Raw genomic sequence first — 21,847 nt, 5'->3', positions numbered from 1 at the left:
CTCATCTATCATACATTGCTTTATTATAATTTTGTACTGTTCTTATTGTTCTCATCTGACGAATATTTTATTAATCGTTCCTATTTTTTCCTTCTATGGAAGAAGCATATGCTTCTGTTTTTATAATAAAAAAGTAGAATATCTGACTGTTTATTTGCACCAGTTTTTATTCTTAAAAAAATGAATAGAAGTTTCGCTACCATACGTAAATTGTCTGCTAATCTTAATCAAAAGAGGAAACTTTTTTTTCCTCATGTGATACAATTGGAACTATTTTTAATACTTTCCCTTGCCATTTCCCATTGGTTGTTCATCAGCTTAGATGCTTAAGAGAGTATGATTGTAGACTGCTGCAGTTTAATTTTTCAGCATTCTTTGCAGTAGTGAATCAGTAGTGAACCTATTAACAAGTGAAAGTTAATAGGTCTGAAAGAATACTTCATATGAAAATACAAACATAATGTTCAGATGTTATTTTATTCAAAGAGCAAAAATATACAGTTTATTTCTGAAAGTAAAAAATATTTTTGTACATATTACAAAGTAGCATTGTACAGATTACAAAACTGACATTTAACATTTTATTTTTAACTGTTGTTTTATTACATTAAATGCAGTCAAACACATTTCACTCCTACCATACAACAGTAAGAAGATTGTTGCATGTTAGAAGTAAAAGGACAGATGATATGACTCACATTCAAATAAAAAATCTATTTTTTTTTTAAATTAGCATTAATTAGCAGCAAATTAGTTTATTCAGTATTTTCAGCCAAATAGAAATATTCATATTTTAGCAGCTGCCACTGATGTTATATTATATGCAAATATACAATATAAATAAGAGATAAAACAAATAAACCCTTTTTTGGATTTATGTTCTTTATAATACTCTAATTAAACCAAACTTCTCCTTATGATCCCTACTGTAGCTTGTGTTAGTATCCACATATTCATTATTTAATACTTCAAAGTACTGGAAGCATTGAAAAAGATTTATCACCGTTCCTGACTGACCAATGCTCTGTGGTGCGACATATCAGGCTATGTTTTAAAGGCTAGTAAAGCTGCACATCATACAATAAGGCACTAGTCTATCTAAAAGTCAATAGCTTGACAATGTTCTAATCATGGTGACATTATTAATCTTATCTGGGCAATATTTCTGAGATGAAAGAAGACTATCCTAATAACATTATATTGATGAGCTTCAAAAGCTTCCACAATTTTCAAAGTCTAGAGTCAACAATTACAGCAAGGTTTTTTCCTTTTTTATTTTCTAAAAAAATAATTATATATATAATTATAATTATTAATATATTGCATAACCTGTTAAAAGAATAGGCATTGATCAGGAAATGAGGATAAACATTGCATGATGCATAATCATGATGTAATGTCTGCATTAAGCACTTACTTTTGACAACCCAATTGATGTACACTCAAAAATACATTCATTCATTTGAAATAATATACATGAATGTATTTTTGGGTGTACATCAATTGGGTTGTCAAAAGTAAGTGCTTAATGCAGACATTAAGGACTTACTTTTGACAACCCAATTGATGTACACTCAAAAATACATTCATTCATTTGAAATAATATACATGAATGTATGAAATAGTAACAGTGTTACCTACATAACTGTGATTACTATATTGATCATTGTCTTTACAGGAAGAAAGAGGACCCTCTGCTTGAATTATTGATGTGGAAAGCTGCAACTGGTGAGCAGGCTCCACATCACTGTTAGCACAGAAAGCCTACAGCCAATTAATAGTCACTATGGCCTCTGCACTGAAGGTTTTGCCGTGAATGCTTTTTAAATTATTGCTTAATGATATGCCCAAACTAACCTGGAGAGAAGGGAAAAGAAAAATTGTGTGGGTTTAACACGAAATATAGTTTTTTATAGAGCTTTAAAAAAGCTATGTGTTTAAATGGGATCAACTTGAATTTGCATTTTGTTATCTTGTTCCTCTCTCAAAAGAGTTTATGTTTTAAACATAAGGCATATTGCTTTTCACTTTTTGTCATTATACAATCTTAATGATTTATGGAAATATGCTGGCTAAATATGTTTTTAAATTGGCTAAAACTTACACAAATTTACTGCAAATAATCCAAGACTTGTTTAGTGTTTTCTGGAGTTAGCCAGCGATAATATAGTTAACACTTAATGACTTTTCTTTGATAATCTTAACTTATGATTTAATTTATATCTTATCATAAGATTAATAATAATAATTTATAAATCCGTAATTTACAAAACCCAATTTAGCTACTCATATTATAGCTAAAGGCTATGTTATGGGACAGCCATCTTGGACAAGAGGCACATTTTACTTAACATAGTTTTTGAACAATCCACCACCACAGGCATCGTCTCCCCATATTACAGCATGATATACAATAGTTTACCTAGAGTTGTATATATACTATCCTTATATGTGCTAGATATGATTTGTGATGTGCAATTTCAAGATATGGGTAAAATATTTTGGATGATTTTGTAAAAGATTTCCATTGCTAGTTTAATTTATATCCCTGTGTTATTATATACAAATGCAATTAGAATTATTGAATTTAGGGTATTATTGATAGTGTATAAGTAAACATTTATACTTGACCCAAATATAGCTTTGTGACACAAACAATCAGTATAAATTTAATTAAATGCAAATGAAATTCGAAAGTTGTCATATTAGTTATTATGGTTATTAGCTATTGTTTCAAAGTAATTAATAACTATAACTTGGCCTTATTAGACTGGTCACTTAATTTGAATAGGATTAATACTAAATATTATCATAATAAGAAATAGTATTAATGTATATAGTACAAATATACAGTATAGTGGAAAAGGACAGAGGAATTGGTGTTTCAGGTAATGGCAATGGGAAGTTTGTCACAGGAAATTTGTTAAAAGGAAGAGCGATGAAGCAGAAAAAGCTCATTTATGTTAGAGCAGGTTGATTAAATTATAGCACAAGGCTGAGTCAAGGAAATCAATTATACCACACAGCATAACGTGATCAGAAACTGGAACAGTTCAGTTCTAAATGGAACTAAGACTGATACAAAGTAATACAATGAAAGTGAAAGAATGGACAGACAGAAAAATAAAACCATTAGAGAGAGTCACCATGTACAGAAAATTTAACAGCAGAAAATTCAAGGTCTAATATGGTTGAGTTTAGACACATGAGGGTCATGTTTGGGCAGCCAAATGTTAGCATGTGTAAGCAGACGTATTTAGGGTTCTAAGGATTTTTTTTTTCAATGGGAATCTGGGTACAAACATTTGGGTACAAATGTGTAGTATTTTCATTTTGGCTTTAGCTTTATGCATACATTCTTGAAGCTGGGAATGTTTTCTGGCACATTCAATGAATCATCATTCCATGGCAATATGTGCAACAGATGAACTAAGTGTGGGCCAGGATTTGTTCATTACTCACTTGCTTTCAAGATACACAGAAACATATGCGTATGAGCTTACATACATACATACATACATACATACATACATACATACATACTGTACATACACTGTATATAGTAACATGAGCAGTGTCAATGGAAAATGAAGAAGAACATTTTATAGTCACAACTGACTCTCCTTCAAAGATATATCTTATGGTTATTAAAATTTAATCCGTAAACGTTTATGTGATCATTTTTCTTTTTAATGGAGCTAAAGGGCAACTGTTTTTGCAATGCTTATACATTTTATATCTCTGCATCTTTAAAGGCACATCTTTAAAGTACTTACTAAATTTAAATACAAGCATCTGATTTGAAATGTATTTGGATTATCTGGTGCACAACAAACATGTCTAAAGGTATTCTGTAATACAAAGAAATTAGGTTTGCTTTGCATGCTTATGTAAAGAAATGTGTAAAAAAAAAAAGAAGACAGGTGTAAAGATACAGTATAAGGACAATGTACGTACACATAGTATTAAACAGTCATAGCAACATGACAACACTGATGATGTAAAAGTACACACAGCAGTTATGGTAGATATTCTGTCTATTTCTGTAAGTTTCTATTAAAAGTTCTGAGTAATTTAATAAAGACCAGCATGTTTCCTGCTATAAAGTGAAGTGACATACAGCTAAGTACGGTGACCCATACTCAGATTTCGTTCTCTGCATTTAACCCATCCAAAGTGCACACACACAGCAGTGAACACACACACCATGAACACACACCCGGAGCAGTGGGCAGCCATTTATGCTGCGGCTCCCGGGGAGCAGTTGGGGGGGGCACTAGCTCAAGGGCACCTCAGTCGTGGCCAGCCCGAGACTCAAACCCACAACCTTAGGGTTAAGAGTCAGACTCTCTAACCATTAGGCCACGGCTTCTAATATTATACGACTAACGCTGTATAAAATTAATACAGCGTTAAAGATATCCTTGAATTGATGTGTTGAAGTGATCACTTTTATCTTTTCAATTCTAAGCTGCTTGTGATTTTTCACTGCATATAAAGTCAAGGAAATAAGAACTGACATTAAGTGTTTACTCAGAAATGTGTTATGTATGAAAACTTATGTTATTTGTTTAACACAGTTTCAGCCCAGGCTATGTACCTTTCCAGTTTAGCAAATTAAAAAAGGACAACATTTGCAAAAGCACCCTATCATGAAGCTTTTAACAATCTTTTTTTTAAAGATATATTGATGTTATTGATATTATTTATTAACAGTAGGTAATATGTTTCCTTCTCTTTGCTACAGTGATTAGGAAATGAGATGGAGTGTACTCATTTGTTTTTTTTTCTCTTGCTAGCTTCATTACTATTGAAATGTCAATAGATTTTGTATTTTTGTTTTTTCTCATATACTAATTTTTCTCATATAAACACATATACTACTGTTCCAACAAATTCTGTGTTAAAGATCTGAACAAATCTTAATTTGTTTTTATTTTTTAGAAGGATGTACAAAACAAACTGTCCAGCTATTAGACCTACAAATTCATTATCCCCCTATTCTAGTCTTAATTTCTTCCAGAAAGGAGCTAAATAAAATATATGAAGTGTATGACCTGATTAACTGTATACCCAAATATAAATTCTCTATAGAGAAACATCAACACTAAGGCTGAAAGCATGCATCCACACCCCACCCCCCCTGTACTCTGTTATATACATTTCCAGAAAAAGACTTTCACCCTGATCAATCATACTAAAGCAAATAAATAAAATAAACTAATGATATAACTATTCAACTATTATTATCTAAATTTCACTATTTGCATGTTCTTTGTCAAAAAGAAAAGAAATATGATACAGCACTTTGCAATCTGGTGCTTAGGAGTAGGATTGCAGAGTCATGCCTTATGCTGTGCTCTGAGAACGTCAATACTTTTCACTTTCACACAAAGGAAGAACATAAGGAGCCGCTTTTCCTCAGATGTTTGATGTATATGTTTAATACCAAGTGAAAAACAGTTGCTATCAAGACTTTATTTTAAAATTAAACCTTGTTCTTGATGGTTTGGTCTGGGGTGAGTGTCAAAGTTATTCCTAAAATGTGTAATATCTACATTATTCAGTTCACAGTTAGGGGAGGAGTGTTTTGTGTTGAATCTGTGGTTGCAGATGCTGTTAATGCTAGCAGGGTGGGGCAGTGGGTCTAGATATGATGTCTTATTCTAGAAGATGTTTAGGACTCGTGCCAGTAGTGCAGGAAGAAAGGGAGGGGTTGATGAAGGAGAACGGAAGGGGAGAAAGATAGAGAGAGAGAGAGAGAGAGAGAGAGAGAGAGAGATGGTGAGGATGAGAGCAGGTTGTGAGGAGGGAGTGGCTGAGGGCATGTGGAAGAAAGATGGATGGACAATGGATGGAGAGATCGTGAAGATTGGAAGGTCGGGGGAGGAGAGATGACTCACTCAGGGGTATAAAAGCGTGTGTGTTCCTCACACAGATGCCCTACTGCTCCTGCTGCCCAGCATCCTCCACTGCCAGACATCCCTGCAAAGAAGGAGAAAGATCCTTGAGAGTGAGAACAAGAAGTGCATTTAGAAAGAAAAGCAATCATGAGTCACTTTTCACAATCAAGCCGCACTTCCTACCGCCGCACTTTTGGTGGACCTTCCACCATGTCCCCCATGCCTGCCTACACCTCGTACTCTTCCCGTTACCTGAGCCCGGCCCCGGCTTCCGTGTCCACGCGTTCTTTCAGGGTCCGGTCCAGTGGTCCGGCTCCATCGGTTCCTCGCCTCTCCTATGACAAAGTGGACTTCTCCTTGGCTGATAGCATCAACCAGGAGTTCCTCAGCACACGCAGCAATGAGAAGCAGGAGCTGCAGGAGCTGAACGATCGCTTTGCGATCTTCATCGAGAAAGTGCGCTACCTGGAGCAGCAGAACGCAACACTCACCCATGAGCTCAACCAGTACAAGGGCAAACATCAGCAGGGACATCCGAACCGCGCCAGCCAGCTCTGTCAGGATGAGATGAGGGAGATGCGCAGACAGGTTGATCTCATTGGGAAGGAGCGAGATCAGATGCAGGTGGACAGAGATAACATGGCTGAAGATCTGGCCTTGCTCAAGCAGAGGTGAGAGAAATCTTATGAAGTTCTCTGATACATTTATAAAACTTTAGGCAAGTGATTGGGAATAGTGAATATTAAAATGAATGAATATGAATATTAAAGCTTAAAATATGTTTAATTGTTTGTCAAGTATCAGAAAATAGAATAAAATCAGTAGTTTCAAAAGTCTTCCTTCAGCCTTCCTTCAGTTTTAAAGTAAACTAAGAGTAATACAAATGCAACAGCACTTTATATGTCACTTTAATCTCTGTTTAGAAGAATAACAATGGTGTATAGCATATACCAATGTCAATCAAATATATAATATTATGCTTTAAAATAATTTTTAAATAATTATGGACAACTTCTATTTGATTTTTGCTATACAAATTGAATTGTGGATTGACACTCTAATTCTAAAAGCTAAATAAATAGGCACACAAATTTGATCTGAATCATATAGTATCATATATTTAATAAGAGACACAAGGCAGTTTCCAGCAAGAGAGCAGATGCAGAAGTGTTTGTCAGGTTGTTTGGGTGTGGTTATGGGAATTCATGATGGTTCTGATATCTGCAGGTCACATTACTTTTATGCACTCAATGCTTCTTCTGATGCTCACACACTGAGATGTATGTAGACATATGAAAAACCCTTGGTAGCATCATATTTCTTATTAGTCTAATCATTTAGGCTGTGTCTCGTCAGACCATGGGAGGGTGTGGTACTGAGTGGGAATGGCAATGAGACAAAGGGTGGCTGCAACACAAATCAGTTTCATGTTATGGCCGCCTTGGGAGTGTGGTTGGCTTGGAGTCAGTGGGGGTTAAAACTGTATCTTAGAGTAATATATTTAAATACGCATACATTAAGGTACACTAACATCCTGCGCCTGCAGTTATCCAAGATAACCGACAACCAATTTTATTTTAATCTTATGTACCATTTTAAGGTGCTATTTTATTTTCTATTAATCTAAACTGAACACAACATTGCATAAAATGCTGCACTATATTGTCCCTAAGTTCATATTGTAAATATATTACATCGTATAAAATATATTACAATATAAAAAATACTAACACATAGGTTAACAAAGTTTGTTTAAAGGATGTCTTGATTTAAAAACACACACAAAAGCATACTTTCTTAATATTCTTTATAACACTATGGCAGACTTTAGAGACAATATAAGTAATTAACCATTAACTAATGATTTATTTCTTAGAAAAAAGCAAATAGGTGAAACCAAGATCAAATAATATATATACAGTCTACTTACTCAAAGCAATGCGTACTATTGTTTCATTAAACAGGACTAACAGGGGTCGGTAGGGTGTGGAAAGAGAAAGAGAAAGAGAGAGAGAGAGAATGGTGGAGGCAGAAAAAAAGAAACCAAAGGAAAAATCAATGTGGTTCGATGTAGAAGGCAGCATGGTAGCAATTGGATATCGTAGGCTCATGGGCTGCTGCTAGCTACCAAAATGAACCAAACAACATATTCTCATAACATGAATTAAATAAAATGATAAACACAGCCCATACACACACAGACAAAACACACACACACACACACATACACAGACCACGCCCGTCTCCATCTCAGGTTTCGACCATAGCTAAAAATAGCAGGAACACTGATAGCTCACAAAATTAATAATAGAAGAAGAAGAAGAAGAAGAAGAAGAAGAAGAAGAAGAAGAAGAAGAAGAAGAAGAAGAAGGTGAAGAAGACAATCAAGTGTTTGGCAATAAAACTTTGCACACTGGAAGCATGTACATTTATCTCAGACATGTTTAAAGATAGAAATAATACCTATGTCAGGCTTAATTTTATATCTTGTGTGATTTGTCCAGAGTCAGTTTCATGCTGTCTGGGCAAGCTTTCAGGTGTATTTAATTCACCTTGATTAAATTGCTAAATGCATTCACTTTTACATGTGTCACCTCTACAGCACTCCTGATTTAGTGAATTTGCTCAGCGGGTAGCTTGACCCCCATTTTCTCCCTCGGCCCAAATCCTTTTAGCTAATTGATCCTCTGGTTCTCAGCCAGATGAGACCTCATTTATTCAGGACAGGGACACGAGACAGCAGGACAGATGTGATATGACAGTCCTATTAAAGCCTGAAAAACTACCACCATGGGACCACTAATTTATTACCAGGAAGGAGGGTAAATGGAGATTTGGTGCAGTATTTTCAATATCCTAGAATATCCCAAAATAACTGCATATTCCTTTCTATCTGAGACAACTTATCTTCATGACAGTAGGGCTGTATAAAATAGGCATTATTTGGTATAAGTAGTTACTTTTAAGATTTAAAACCCTATCTGTATGCACACCTATTATAGTCTGTACCACATTTAATATGCATTACTTTTTTATTTCTAGATGAAATGGACAAATAACATTTATGTGATTTGTAAGCAATTAAATAAAACATGGCGCACTGTGGAAGGAAAATAGTGTTGATTATTTTTCTTTGACAGCATGTCCTGTTGTGTTTTATTCTTCTGTTGTCTTTGATTCTTGTTCAGTTCCATTGTTATTCGTCTGATATTTATTTGCAACACTAACAAGTTGGTATTTATTAAAGAATGACACACCAAACTTATCAGATAGAATGTCTGTGAAACAAGTTACTTCCTGTTCACAGTCATCCCCTCACCTGCTTCTCTTCTTAAGAGTGTTCTTAAGTGCTTAAGATGCCACAGTTCACTTCTTTTGTACAGTTTTGAAAGCCTTTTGTTTTAGCCTAATTGCACGTCACCATCTCAAACTGTGACTGAATAACCTCACCAAGCTTCTTCAAATGTCTTTTCTATGGTAATACACACAATCATTAATTGTTATGGTATTTATTATTGTATTGGCTCCTTTGGTTCGTTCCATGCACACACCCTGTCATGGTACCAGCAAGGTCTTTGTCTTTTAAACATTCATGGACAGAGGAACGGCTTTTCCTCTGACTGTGACAGTGCACTGATACTGGAGACTCCTTCCATAAAGGCTAAACAAACAGAAAACATCACACTTTTTCCAATTACTTATTTTTTTGTTAGTGTATGTTGTGTCCACAATGTATATCCCTATGTTAGCTAAACAATAATGTATTTGAACAAGTGCATAAATGTAAATCTGTAATATTTTTATTTTTGCCATGAAGGAGTAGCTAAAATCTCAGCTATGCTGTTATATGAAGAAAAAAAAAAAAAGCTTTTTGATCAATCAAATTAAAAAAAAAAATTCAACAGTACTGTGGCACAGACTGCAGTATTCCACATGACAATATTGTTATCACGGCTGCTTCAAAATATTATCATCACTGTTTTTCAGCCAGCAGGAGGCTACAACATTTGCACTCCCAAGATATTCTTATATAATAACAAGCATAAAGATAGCTGTCTTTTAAAGACCCTTATTTTGGGCAAGTTGGAGACCGTCTTATATGTTTTAATGGACAGAACTGAAAATATGAAAATATTCAGTCAGGAAAATAGAGTAAGAGAAAATAGATGTCATGATTAGTTACCAATAGTCTTGTGATTATAAAGTGTTTGATCTTCGATTAACAATAATCGTAAATGAAAATAATTCCTATTACTGATTTATGCTTATATTGTTAATTGTATGACATTTTCAGCTATTTTCATATTGTATTTTATGCTAATCAAAAGTGTTTTTGATGTAATTATCAAAAGCAATGTTTCATTGATAATTTAATTTATACACTGTCCCCCTTAGCACAGATGTAGTTGATTTGACATAAAATATTTGATTTTACCATGGACAGATTAATATATTTATAATGGAAAATATTTTAAACACATGCCCAGGTTATTCGAAATCAGGAAAATAAATTAATTTTAAGAGTAAATGTATGGTGACAAATTATAGATACTAAAACAGGTTTATGGCAGACTATAAATCATCTACTAACAGAAGTATTTGTATATACATCCTAAAACTGTATACAGATAAAGAAAATACACTAATTTAATTCCTTTGTGTCCTGCAGGTTGGATGAGGAGACTCAGAAAAGACAAGATGCTGAGAACCAACTGATCCTGTTCCGAAAGGTGACACACACACACACGCACGCACGCGCACACACACACGCCGGCCTCTCTAGTGTCTTTTACACTCACTATGACCCCATACACCAAAAACACGGGTTTGTACTAGCTGACTGTGGAAAAGAATGTGAAAAATATTTTGGGATGTATTATATTATTATCTCTAAAATGGAGAGCCTTCAAGGCTTTTTCCTTTTATTTTGTCTTGAGTTCATGTCGTCATATTTGTGTGTACTTGCAGGATGTGGATGATGCCACTTTGGTCCGTTTGGAGCTGGAGCGCAAAATCGAGTCTCTGATGGATGAGATTGAATTTCTCAAGAAGCTGCATGATGAGGTGAAGTTCATTTAATGCTGGAGGACAGAAGAAATTACCTGCAATTACAGTCTGAACAAATCATAATTAAGGCAAAAATAATTATTATTTAGGTGAGTCTTGGAAAAAAATGAAGAATGTTTTTGTATCCTTTACACATAGGAAATCCAAGACGTGCAAGTGAGCTATGAAACCCAGCAGATGAAAATGGAGGTGGAGGCCACGGTACGCCCTGACCTGACTTCGGCTCTGAGAGACATCAGGGCTCAATATGAAAACATTGCAACAAAGAACATGCAGGAGTCCGAGGAGTGGTACAAATCCAAGGTGAGGAGAAGAAGGCCAAGACACACCCAGTTCACACCTGTTCTGAGGCACCAATTCAGTTAATCAGTGTTAATAATACACACAGTGTACAATTCTAATATACAAAATGCTCAGTCCTCAATGCTAATATACAAAATGCTCAGTCATGTACTAGATTTAACTCTCACACATGTAAAAAAATAAAATAAAAAGAAAATAAAAATTAAGAAATCTAATGCTCTGTTTTTGCACTGCAGTTTACTGACCTGACCGATTCTGCCAAGCGCAATGCTGATGCCATGAGACAGGCCAAGCAGGAGGCCAACGAGTTCAGGAGGCAGATTCAGAGCCTCAACTGTGAGATTGATGGCCTTAAGAGCACGGTGAGCTCAGATAACCTTTATTTCAACTGGGTTTTGTCTTGAAGTCATGTGTGTACTTGTTTACATAAAATAAAAGAGAGGGACATAGGTAGGCATTGTAAGCTGAAGCTGATGTTTCAGCAGGTCATTCTTGTTGGCACGTTAGTGATCAATGATTTACCTTACACCTGACTATTTTTAGTAGAAATCTGAAATAATTTCTTCATGAAATACAATTTGTAGAGGCAGAAAACTTCATTAAAATTTTGAAATGTTAAAGGTATGGTTTATTAAAATAATTTCACAATGTTCTCCTTATCCCAAATCCTCTACAAGGCCATTGCAACAGATAATTATATGTATTTAGCAAAACTCCATGGGCAATATTTCATATACTGGCTTCAGTTAACATTGTTACTCTACATAATCTCTGATTCTGGTGCAAGATTCTGCTCTATATCCTTACTGCTACAGATTGAAACTTTAATTATGATTATGACATTACTGAACAATTCTGTATTCTGACATTGCTGAAGAACACCCATATGAGGATGAGTTCCCATTTGAGTCTGGTTCCTCTCAAGGTTTCTTCCTTCCATTCAAGGGAGGTTTTCCTTGCTACAGTCACCTCAGACCTGCTCATTGGGGATAAATACAAACACATTTAAATATATCTAATATTAATCTTGTATTTTATATTATATTAATCATTATATTATTCTTTATAATACCCTTTTGTTCTATGTTTATGTTCTGTAAAGCTGCTTTGAGACAATGTCAATTGTAAAAAGTGCTATACAAATAAATTTGAATTGAATTGAATTTAAAGAATTGGATATGGGTTGTGACAGGTATTTTTGAAAGGGTTTGAGGTGAGATACAGAGGCAGGTCATTTAGAACATAATTAAGGCAGATAATTTTAAGAAATATTAGTGCTTTTGTTTTTTATGATTGTTAGATTTTTTGTGTCAATATATTTTGATAAGGGTAGGAATATTATTGTTTTGGTGCCACATAATCATTTAAAAGTCTTAAAAGATTCTGCTTTATCATTAGACAAAATAACATCACAGAAATAAAAAAATTTTCCAGATTTCTAGATTGCATGAAACGTGACTTCAAAAAAAATGTTGGCTACTTTTTAGGAGTAGTTTGTAACCAGTTGTAATCAGTTTCTATCACTGAATAATTAAAACTCTCAATTTGCATTTTGCATTATGCCACTTAATATTGTTCTGTAATCACATTTTACTGTACAGTGTTAAAATATATACAAATTCTACTCACGACTAATTCTCTACACTTACGTTAAACAGAATGAGGCTCTGCAGAGGCAGATGAGGGAAATGGAGGACCAGTTTGGACAGGAGGCTGGAAATTACCAGGACAACATCAACCGTCTGGAGGATGAGATCCGCCACCTGAAGGATGAAATGTCCCGTCACCTGAGGGAATATCAAGACCTGCTTAATGTCAAGATGGCCCTGGACATTGAGATTGCAACTTATAGGAAGTTGCTAGAAGGAGAGGAAAGCAGGTATTTGATTTAAATGAACTGAATAAACATTATCAATATTGACCAGCATCACCAACACACCTATCAAATAACTAATACAATGCTAGGTCTTGTCTAGTTTAGTTTACATACTGAAACCAGACCAAATACTAGTTGCACAGAATCTGCTTTAATAAAGTATAGGTCAGCTTTATAAGAATTTATTTAGTTTCAACCTGTTCTCCTCTACTGCACCTGTTGAGGGCCGATGATTACCACAGATCATAATTTTAATACTTTCTGATTAATGAGATAAAATGGAAAATCCATGATTGACGTCCAGTGCGGTTAATGATTATGAACAGATGCCATGTGGATATTAAACCTTAGCTGAAAAAAAAGGTTGACAGATGCAGACATGAGAGAACATCTTACCCAGATTGCTCATGTTGCACTTTATCCAAATATTTATGCACTACACCAATATTATGGTAATTATAGTTAAAGTTTTCTGTTGTGTACCTGCTGAGGTAAAGCATAACTGCTAATTCTTCCCACTAAAAAAAGTGTGTGTGTCCATAAAGACAAATAATACTGTAATGACGAGTCGTAAGACTGAGGATCCATTTGCAGCTTTAATAGACAACAGGCAGGTTGTTGGCTCGTCAACAACAGGCAGAGTTCGATACCGGTAAACACGACAGCTTAGGTAAGGCAAAGACGTGGTCAGAATAACAGGCAAGAGGTCAGGGCAGGCAGAAAACAGTCGTGGGGCAAAATACAGAAATGGGAATAACTAGAAAACGCTCAAATTGACAGCCGTAGCAAATCAAGACTGGAGTCAAGTTCAAGTTTGCCTTAAATAGGCACCTTGGTAATTGGCCACAGGTGGCGGTGCAATCAGTCCCGGCATGTGGCTTATGGGAAATGTAGTCCGGAAGTGTTAGTACTCTGGGGAAGGTTCCCTCTGTTGGCGATCGGAGGACGAGACAGGTGCTTCCATCATGACAAATACACATTTGGAATTTATAAATACTGTAGATTGAACTATTCAAATTCAAGTTATCTACAAATGTTTGGAATATGATGAAATGGTTCTTTAATTGAATTAATATATATCACCATATCACTAGAGTTTATATTTTTTATATTCTATAAGGGTTATAAGAAGGCAAGCAGCCAATGAACTGGATTCTAAATAGGCTGCAATAGAACAATGTTATCTTTTCTAGCAGCTCTTTTTTTTGTGAAAAATGTACACTGTGCTGTAAATACCAGAGTACCAGATTCCACAAACAGTAACTTGTTTTACTGAACTTTAATAAGAACCTGTCTCTTCTACAGCAAACATGGCATTTGTTTGTTTTGTTTTTTGTTTTTTTCAGAATTGCCGTTCCTGTCATGAACATATCATCATTCAGCATGCGCAATGGGGGTAAGTCAGCAATATTAAACATTACATATTTTATACTAAACATTATTTTTTTGTTTATAATAATTTTTATGTTTTTTAACCCTATGTTTCTGATTTATTAGATTATGACCTGCCCCATGATGCTGGACATGGTAAAAAAGTTGTGATCAAAACTGTTGAGACCCGTGATGGAGAGGTAAAACATCTTGTGTATTTTTACTCAATTTCATAGAATGTATGTACTGTAATGCACAATTTTTCATTAAGGACTTAAATTCCTTAATTATATATATATATATATATATATATATATATATATATATATATATATATATATATATATATATATATATATATACGTATGTATGTCATATGTCTAATATGCACCCCTTAAATGTCGGCCAATATATTAATAAAGAAACTTAAAATATACTTTAATATTACATATCGTACACAACTATAGAATTGTTATCTTCTTTCCTTGGGCCTGTAATGGGTCAATGGTTGAGGCTCTAGGCTGCTGATCAGAAAGTTGTGTGAGGTCCTCTAAGGTCCTTAACCCTTTCTGGTCAAGGAATGTTGAATCATGGTTTACTCTGCAGTCTGACAGGCTCCCTATCATGCTAGCTACAAAGGAAAAAATGTAAGTGTACTTTCATATGTGACAGGGACTTCTATCTTGCTTTGTTTTGTTCGTTTGATTTATACTTACAGTATGTGGCCACTTTATCAGGTAGAGAGGCTGAAACATCTGAAATAGTTACTCAGAGAAAGTAAATAGGAAGGACAGACTGAAAAGGAGTAGTTGAAAGATACAGAGAGACAAGCGGAATAGAACTGGACACATTGCAAGCAACCTATTTGATATGATGACCTGATACAATGACAATTCAGTGTGGAAACCTTCAGGCTTTTTTCAGCTTATGAAATAAAGGATAGAATTTAGCATATTCTAATTACAGTTTTTGTTCAGTAACATCATCTTGTTTCCTACTCAGGTGGTGAAGGAGTCCAGGAAGGAGAAAGACACCCCTCGAGATACTAAGGAATCTAACTGAGATGTTCAGGAATTGAGGACCCAAGAAAGTGCAGGCTGGAGCAAAACATACACAAAATAATAACACATGTAATCTGTTTAAGCCTTTAATCTGATATTTACTACTGATAGAAAAAAACGTTTCAAGAAAATATTGCCATTCATTTTAACTTAATACTGTGATTCTGAATGGGGTGCATACTATCACTGCGCAATGGTGCTAACAACTTAGCCTTAACCATAACATTTAGGCAAACTGTCAAAGATGCTCTATATATCATCTCCATTTACAAAGTTCAATATACACCCAGTTATCATATTCTGATAAAAAAAAAAAACATGGTTTTAGCCAAAATGAAGTCAACCAGTCACCTTTTAAACACCAGTGGTGGCCTTTATTTACAGCAAATGTTTTCTACATCTCTCATGCATGTGAAAATTACACCCATCCTAAGGCGCGATATATCCATTTAATCTGCTTTCTCTGCATCTCTGCATTTAATCTCCTTCTATTTCACCTATATAGAGTAACATCATGAGTAGTCATAGTTTAGTTGTTATTCCTGTAATGTAAGCACTTTTGGCCTCACCAGGCAGCTTCAAATAGAATGTGATTTATGTCTCAAGATCCACCCCATTCACCACAGTCTGATCAACTGAACATGATTACTGCAGCATTACTGAGAATGAAACAAAGCAAATGTTTGGGGAAATAAAGCCAAGTGAAACAAAAAATTCTTGTTTATTCTACACACACACACACACACACACACACACACACACACACAAAAAAAAATGCATAGATCATTAAACCATTCATCATTGTTCCTGTGTACTTTTTTGTTCTTAGACAAAGACTTCATCATGAACATCACGGTGAAATGTATATACACTGGGAAAACAACCCTAGAAAAAATACTGTAATGGCTATTTGGTTCCCATAATTTGGTTCTAAATGGATATTAGTTTGCAAACAAAAACTCAGCTTGGTTTCCTAACAGCATCTTACTTTATAGTCATCACAATCTATCTGAATATTTTAGAATTTTGAATGAAAAACCAGTTATGAAAATATGTGGCTTCTGTTTAGGGGTTAGTGGCCGGTGTTAGAGGTAGGAGTTAGGAATTAGGGTTAAGGAAACTCAAATTCATTAATGCACATGTTTGTTTCTAAATTTCTGTAGATTTTACCTGTATCTTCTACTTTGTATATTTAATCCAGGAAGTAAATGCATACACACACACACACACACATTTTTATCACACACAGGTGTCACCTAGGAGAGGATGGGTTCCATTCTGAGCCAGTTCCTTCTTTCTTCATGTCACATCAATGAGTTTGACAAGGAGTTTCCTTGGCAAAATTGTCACAGTTAATAGGTACAGGTAAGTATAGTCAAATTAAGTTTAGAGTAAAATATGTTTTAGCACTGTTTTGAGTTTTTATGTAACAATAGAGGGCCAAAATTGACCAGCAAATAGCAATGATATAACTGATTTGTAAACATATTAGGAGTGTTAAATGGCTACTATTACACTAGTTTGAGTAATTCTTATTTTACATATTTTTCGCACCTCTAAACGATTTAGTTCATTCACTCATGTACCTTATTCATCAAAATACTAGAGCCATAATAGTTAGTGGACTTGATAAGACAATGGAATATTGCCAGTCCCTCCAGGATTTAACAATTAAAGCAAACACTGCAATATTTAGAGTAGCTTCCAAATTTTCTAATTTACTACAGATATTCCAAAACGTGGTGTGTAATGTCATCACAACACACATTCAGTCAGTCACAATTACTCTATTCACATGAGTTGAACATGAGTACAGCTATCACACAAAGTAATTACATATGTTTCTTCACTGGGAGGAGTTAAAAACACAAATCCTGTGTTATATTTCACCAATTCAATTAGTTTTCTTCAGAAAATCACAAAAATCTCTAGCACAACTATGGCCATGGGGAGCGAGGGTGTGAATGGGTATGCTACCTGTTCTTTCTTATTCATTCATTCATTTATTCATTCGTTCATTCATTCATTCATCTTCTACCGCTTATCCGAACTACCTCGGGTCACGGGGAGCCTGTTTCTTTCTTATTATATTTTTAAAAATTAAATACTTTTTTTTTACTTTGTGTTTGCTTCTATACACATGGACAGACAATTACTTGGAACTACTTGCTTTTCTGAGGTTTGGGAAACCTTAGAACATAAATATCACATCAAATTCAGCACAGATAGAATCCTGAGCTCTGTCTCAAACTGAAGGCCCTGGGGCTGTGAAGGAAAAAAAACACTGTTGAAGAGCAAAAGACAAAACAACTGGTCTATCAGTTTATTACAGGTTCTTTTAGGGGCTAAATGGAAGATAAGGCAGTCACAGGCCACAGACTGTAGTAATAACATTGATCATCATTAATACTGCTTTTTTAAAACCTTTTGCTGAATGCTTGAAAGTATTTTATGAATAAAGATTTCAGACACTAGTTACTAAATCTAATGTGAATAGTGGTGTTTTCCTGAAGCTGAGAAACTTGTCAAATCACACAGGTCAAAGGGCTGTCAACTATTTTGGATCTCCATCATCAGCTCTTGTTCAGTTTCATTAGAAAAATGCTTTGCAAGCTGCAAAAGTCACTCTTTGCCAAAGGTTTTCCACGCTGGGCTACAAAGTGACATATCAGCTAGACCTTGTAGCATTTCCTTGAGCTTGGTTAGCAGGGAAAAAGTGTATTAGTTGAGTTAACAGGATAGCTTGCCTTCTAATATTGGCAAACTTTTATATTTGTATGTCTTTAGCGACACAGTGTTTAATGCAGGAACTACAGTTTAATTCCTACACAAAAAACTCTACAGTCCTGCATTAAGGTAATGACACAATGACAAAATTAGCCAAATAAAATTAGTTCAGTCATATTCAAATATGTCCCCTAGATACAAGCTGTGCTGGATAAATAATGGATGGATTATTAATGCATAGAGAGAGTTAATGGATGAGGACTGATTTTCCAATTTAATTAGTGAATAAGTGAATAAGTGAATGCATGTGCTAATCGTAAACATACTGCTTTTAGAAATAGAGACATGAACATATCAGACAGTGTGCACTTCGGGTTGATGCCATATGTGCATGCAGGTGTATCTGCATATTTTATACTTAAAAACATCATAGAATATGATGGTTGAGGTAATACAACTAGTATTTATGAGATCAAAGATGTCAACGTCATAAAATAATTTGAATAGGAGAAATGTGCAGTTTTGCTGAGATCACTGTTACAATTATAAATTTTTGTTATTGTTCCAGCTGGTGTTGCAGGTACAGCTGGAAACAGCAGACCACATCGATGGTAGCACCTTTCTTTCTTTCTTTCTTTATTTATGCTTCTCAGTCCTCAGAGTTTAGTTCTTCATTCATTCATTTTCTACCGCTTATCCGAACTACCTCGGGTCACGAAGAGAGTGTGCCTATCTCAGGTATCATCTGGCATCAAGGCAGGATACACCCTGGACGGAGTGCCAACCCATCGCAGGGCACACACACACTCTCATTCACTCACGCACTCACACACTACGGACAGTTTTCCACAGATGCCACCGTGCCCCCCAAGTTTAGTCCTATACATGTTTATACAAAACATATTTCAAAAGATTTTTCACTCACTAAATCAACTGCTATAGTACACATGTGTCAGTTATGAATTAAAAAAAAAGCGTAAATACAATATGTCTGGCCATTTCATATTTGTTTATTCAGAAGCAAATATTTAAGTGTCTACATGATCATATTACTACATTTAATCTGTTTTTGCAGAACCATCTCATAGCATTAGGAGGTGAGGTATCTGTGGCACTATGAACCCCAGACACCTGCCATAGGTGCTGTTTAACATCTGGAATTTCTCCAGTGGGAGTGCACATATGCCAAGACCTAAACATCAAAGCCAGCATTATCACTGGTGGGCTCTGTGCAGTTTTCCCAACATGAACAGAAGGGGATGAACTGGTACTACTCAGAAGCTTTTTCACAGGATGAATGCATGCCGGGGTTCCGGGAGCTCAGTTATAACAACCTGTTGCTCTTATAGGTGAACTGTGGGACCACAGGCTCAGGTCTAGTAGGGCAACATGGCCAATCTTTGTTACTCTGTTAGTTATAAAATCCTGAAGTCTGTGCTTTCCTCTATTGGACTTTTTAGCCCTGGACCAAAAGCAGTCCAAGAATGCAGGTCAAAATGCATAGGGACACATTATATGCTACATGCAGTGAGGGTAGTCATTAGTGTCTGCCCTCAATTCTGGGACAGGGGACTTCACAATTTGATATTACATCTGGTGGAAATACCAATGATGTGATGCAGACCAAACCAATTAGTGTTTGAAATAATAGCCAAGGATCTCACCACAGAGATCCCCTTATGGCTGCTTTGATGCTTACTGGTTGTGTATGTGGGCTGCTAGATGATTACCCTTTACAATATGCTGCCAGAGCTAACAGTGAGAAGTGTGGTTTGGCTGTTGGTTTGTTTTCTGGTTAAAATATTCTTGAGGCATTGATGGAAATGTCATCTTAATCAAGTACCAGCAGGGGGCTCAGAATCACTTTGTAGTGGCATCTGAACCACTGTTAGGTATTGGAGAGTGGTACTTTCTGGCCTAGTAGTTTAATTTAGCTTTGGTTGTGTGAGAAGAGTTGCAATCCATTAGAACTGGTGCAGCTGAATAGGAGGATCAAGGACAACATCACTGTTGTCAAATGAATATGAAGAAAACACCTTGGCACATGCACACCAGAGAATAGCCAGGTGTTAATCACACAGACTCTGGTGGACAGGTGGGGTGAAATAATACTACAACTGTTACGATGCAAGGCACAGGCACAGGCACAGGCACAGGCACAGGCACAGGCACAGGCACAGGCACAGGCACAGGCACAGGCACAGGCACACCAACATCCAACATGCAATAACGACCAACACCAGGGAAGTGAACAAACAGAGTATAAATAACAGACAGGAACCAATCACAGCGCAGAAACAATCAGAGACAAAGACAACACACCTGAAGGAGAGAAGGAGTACAATTAATGTCCATGGAAACCAAAGAGTGGGCGGAGCAAACAATTAACAACCGGGAAAGACAGCAGACAGAAACAGGACAGAAACACAGACAGACTCATTACAACAACGTTGCAAGTGCTCCAGACAAAGACTGAATGCATTATGTGCAAAAAAAACATTTTTTGCACATAAAAACATTATGTGTTTTTTTTTCAAATTTCATATATTTTCCATGAACTTCCATTAAAATAAGTTTTGTTAATTTATGAAAACATACATTGAAATAAATGCCTGACTAAGAGTAATAAAGCAGTGGAGAAGTTCAGATTGGCAGGAAAAGAAAAATAGCAGTAGACTAGAAGTAGATAGGAAACAAAGACAAAAAAAGATATATTTCAGTAATGATTAACACTGGTATTTACAATATCTGAGGGCTATCCAGAGATCCTTGAGACTGGCAGTACTCAATGCAAACCCAAGTGTGGACTTTTACATGCGCCATATGGAAATGCACCCCAAAGATTTACCCCAAAATTCATCCCCAAACCCCCAAAAGACCCAACAAAAGTAGATATGTTAGGACAACGATTTGTTATTTTGTCAGGAAAAAGAAATATGTACTCATTGTAATCTATTTGTTGTGATTAATTGTTCTTAAAGCAACAGTAATATAAAATTGACTTAATAATATAAAAGGCATTATGTGTTTTTTGTATTCAAGTTTTATTTAATTTGGTTTCTCCAGGGAATTTCACACGCAACAGTCTATGGAGTTTACACAGAATGGTACACTGCGCCCTCTGCTGTATGAAGCTGGTGCTGCACCTACAGCTGTAGAAATGTATTATTATTCATTCATTCATTCATTCATCTTCTACCGCTTATCCGAACTACCTCGGGTCACGGGGAGCCTGTGCCTATCTCAGGCGTCATCGGGCATCAAGGCAGGATACACCCTGGACGGAGTGCCAACCCATCGCAGGGCACACACACACACACACACTCTCATTCACTCACACAATCACACACTACGGACAATGGGGAGGCACGGGGAGAACATGCAAACTCCACACACACAAGGTGGAGGCGGGAATCGAACCCCGACCCTGGAGGTGTGAGGCGAACGTGCTAACCACTAAGCCACCGTGCCCCCCATGTATTATTATTATTATTATTATTATTATTATTGTTGTTGTTGTTGTTGTTGTTGTTGTTGTT

At 35.7% G+C, this 21,847-nt stretch overlaps 1 protein-coding gene across 1 annotated transcript; it reads left to right on the top strand.

Moving 5' to 3' along the window:
• The first annotated feature begins 5,930 nt into the window (after window positions 1–5,930).
• prph (peripherin) lies at window positions 5,931–16,295 on the top strand. The gene is made up of 9 exons (XM_060857572.1): window positions 5,931–6,574; window positions 10,573–10,633; window positions 10,872–10,967; window positions 11,109–11,273; window positions 11,510–11,635; window positions 12,932–13,152; window positions 14,496–14,545; window positions 14,647–14,720; window positions 15,523–16,295. The coding sequence occupies exons 1-9, from the start codon at window positions 6,051–6,053 to the stop codon at window positions 15,580–15,582; spliced, it is 1,377 nt and encodes a 458-aa protein (XP_060713555.1). The 5' UTR covers window positions 5,931–6,050; the 3' UTR covers window positions 15,583–16,295.
• Window positions 16,296–21,847: the final 5,552 nt, after the last annotated feature.

Source organism: Tachysurus vachellii, chromosome 22 (genome assembly GCF_030014155.1).
Source record: "Tachysurus vachellii isolate PV-2020 chromosome 22, HZAU_Pvac_v1, whole genome shotgun sequence".
Classification (NCBI taxonomy): domain Eukaryota; kingdom Metazoa; phylum Chordata; class Actinopteri; order Siluriformes; family Bagridae; genus Tachysurus; species Tachysurus vachellii.
This window is presented reverse-complemented; position numbering and strand designations above follow the sequence as displayed.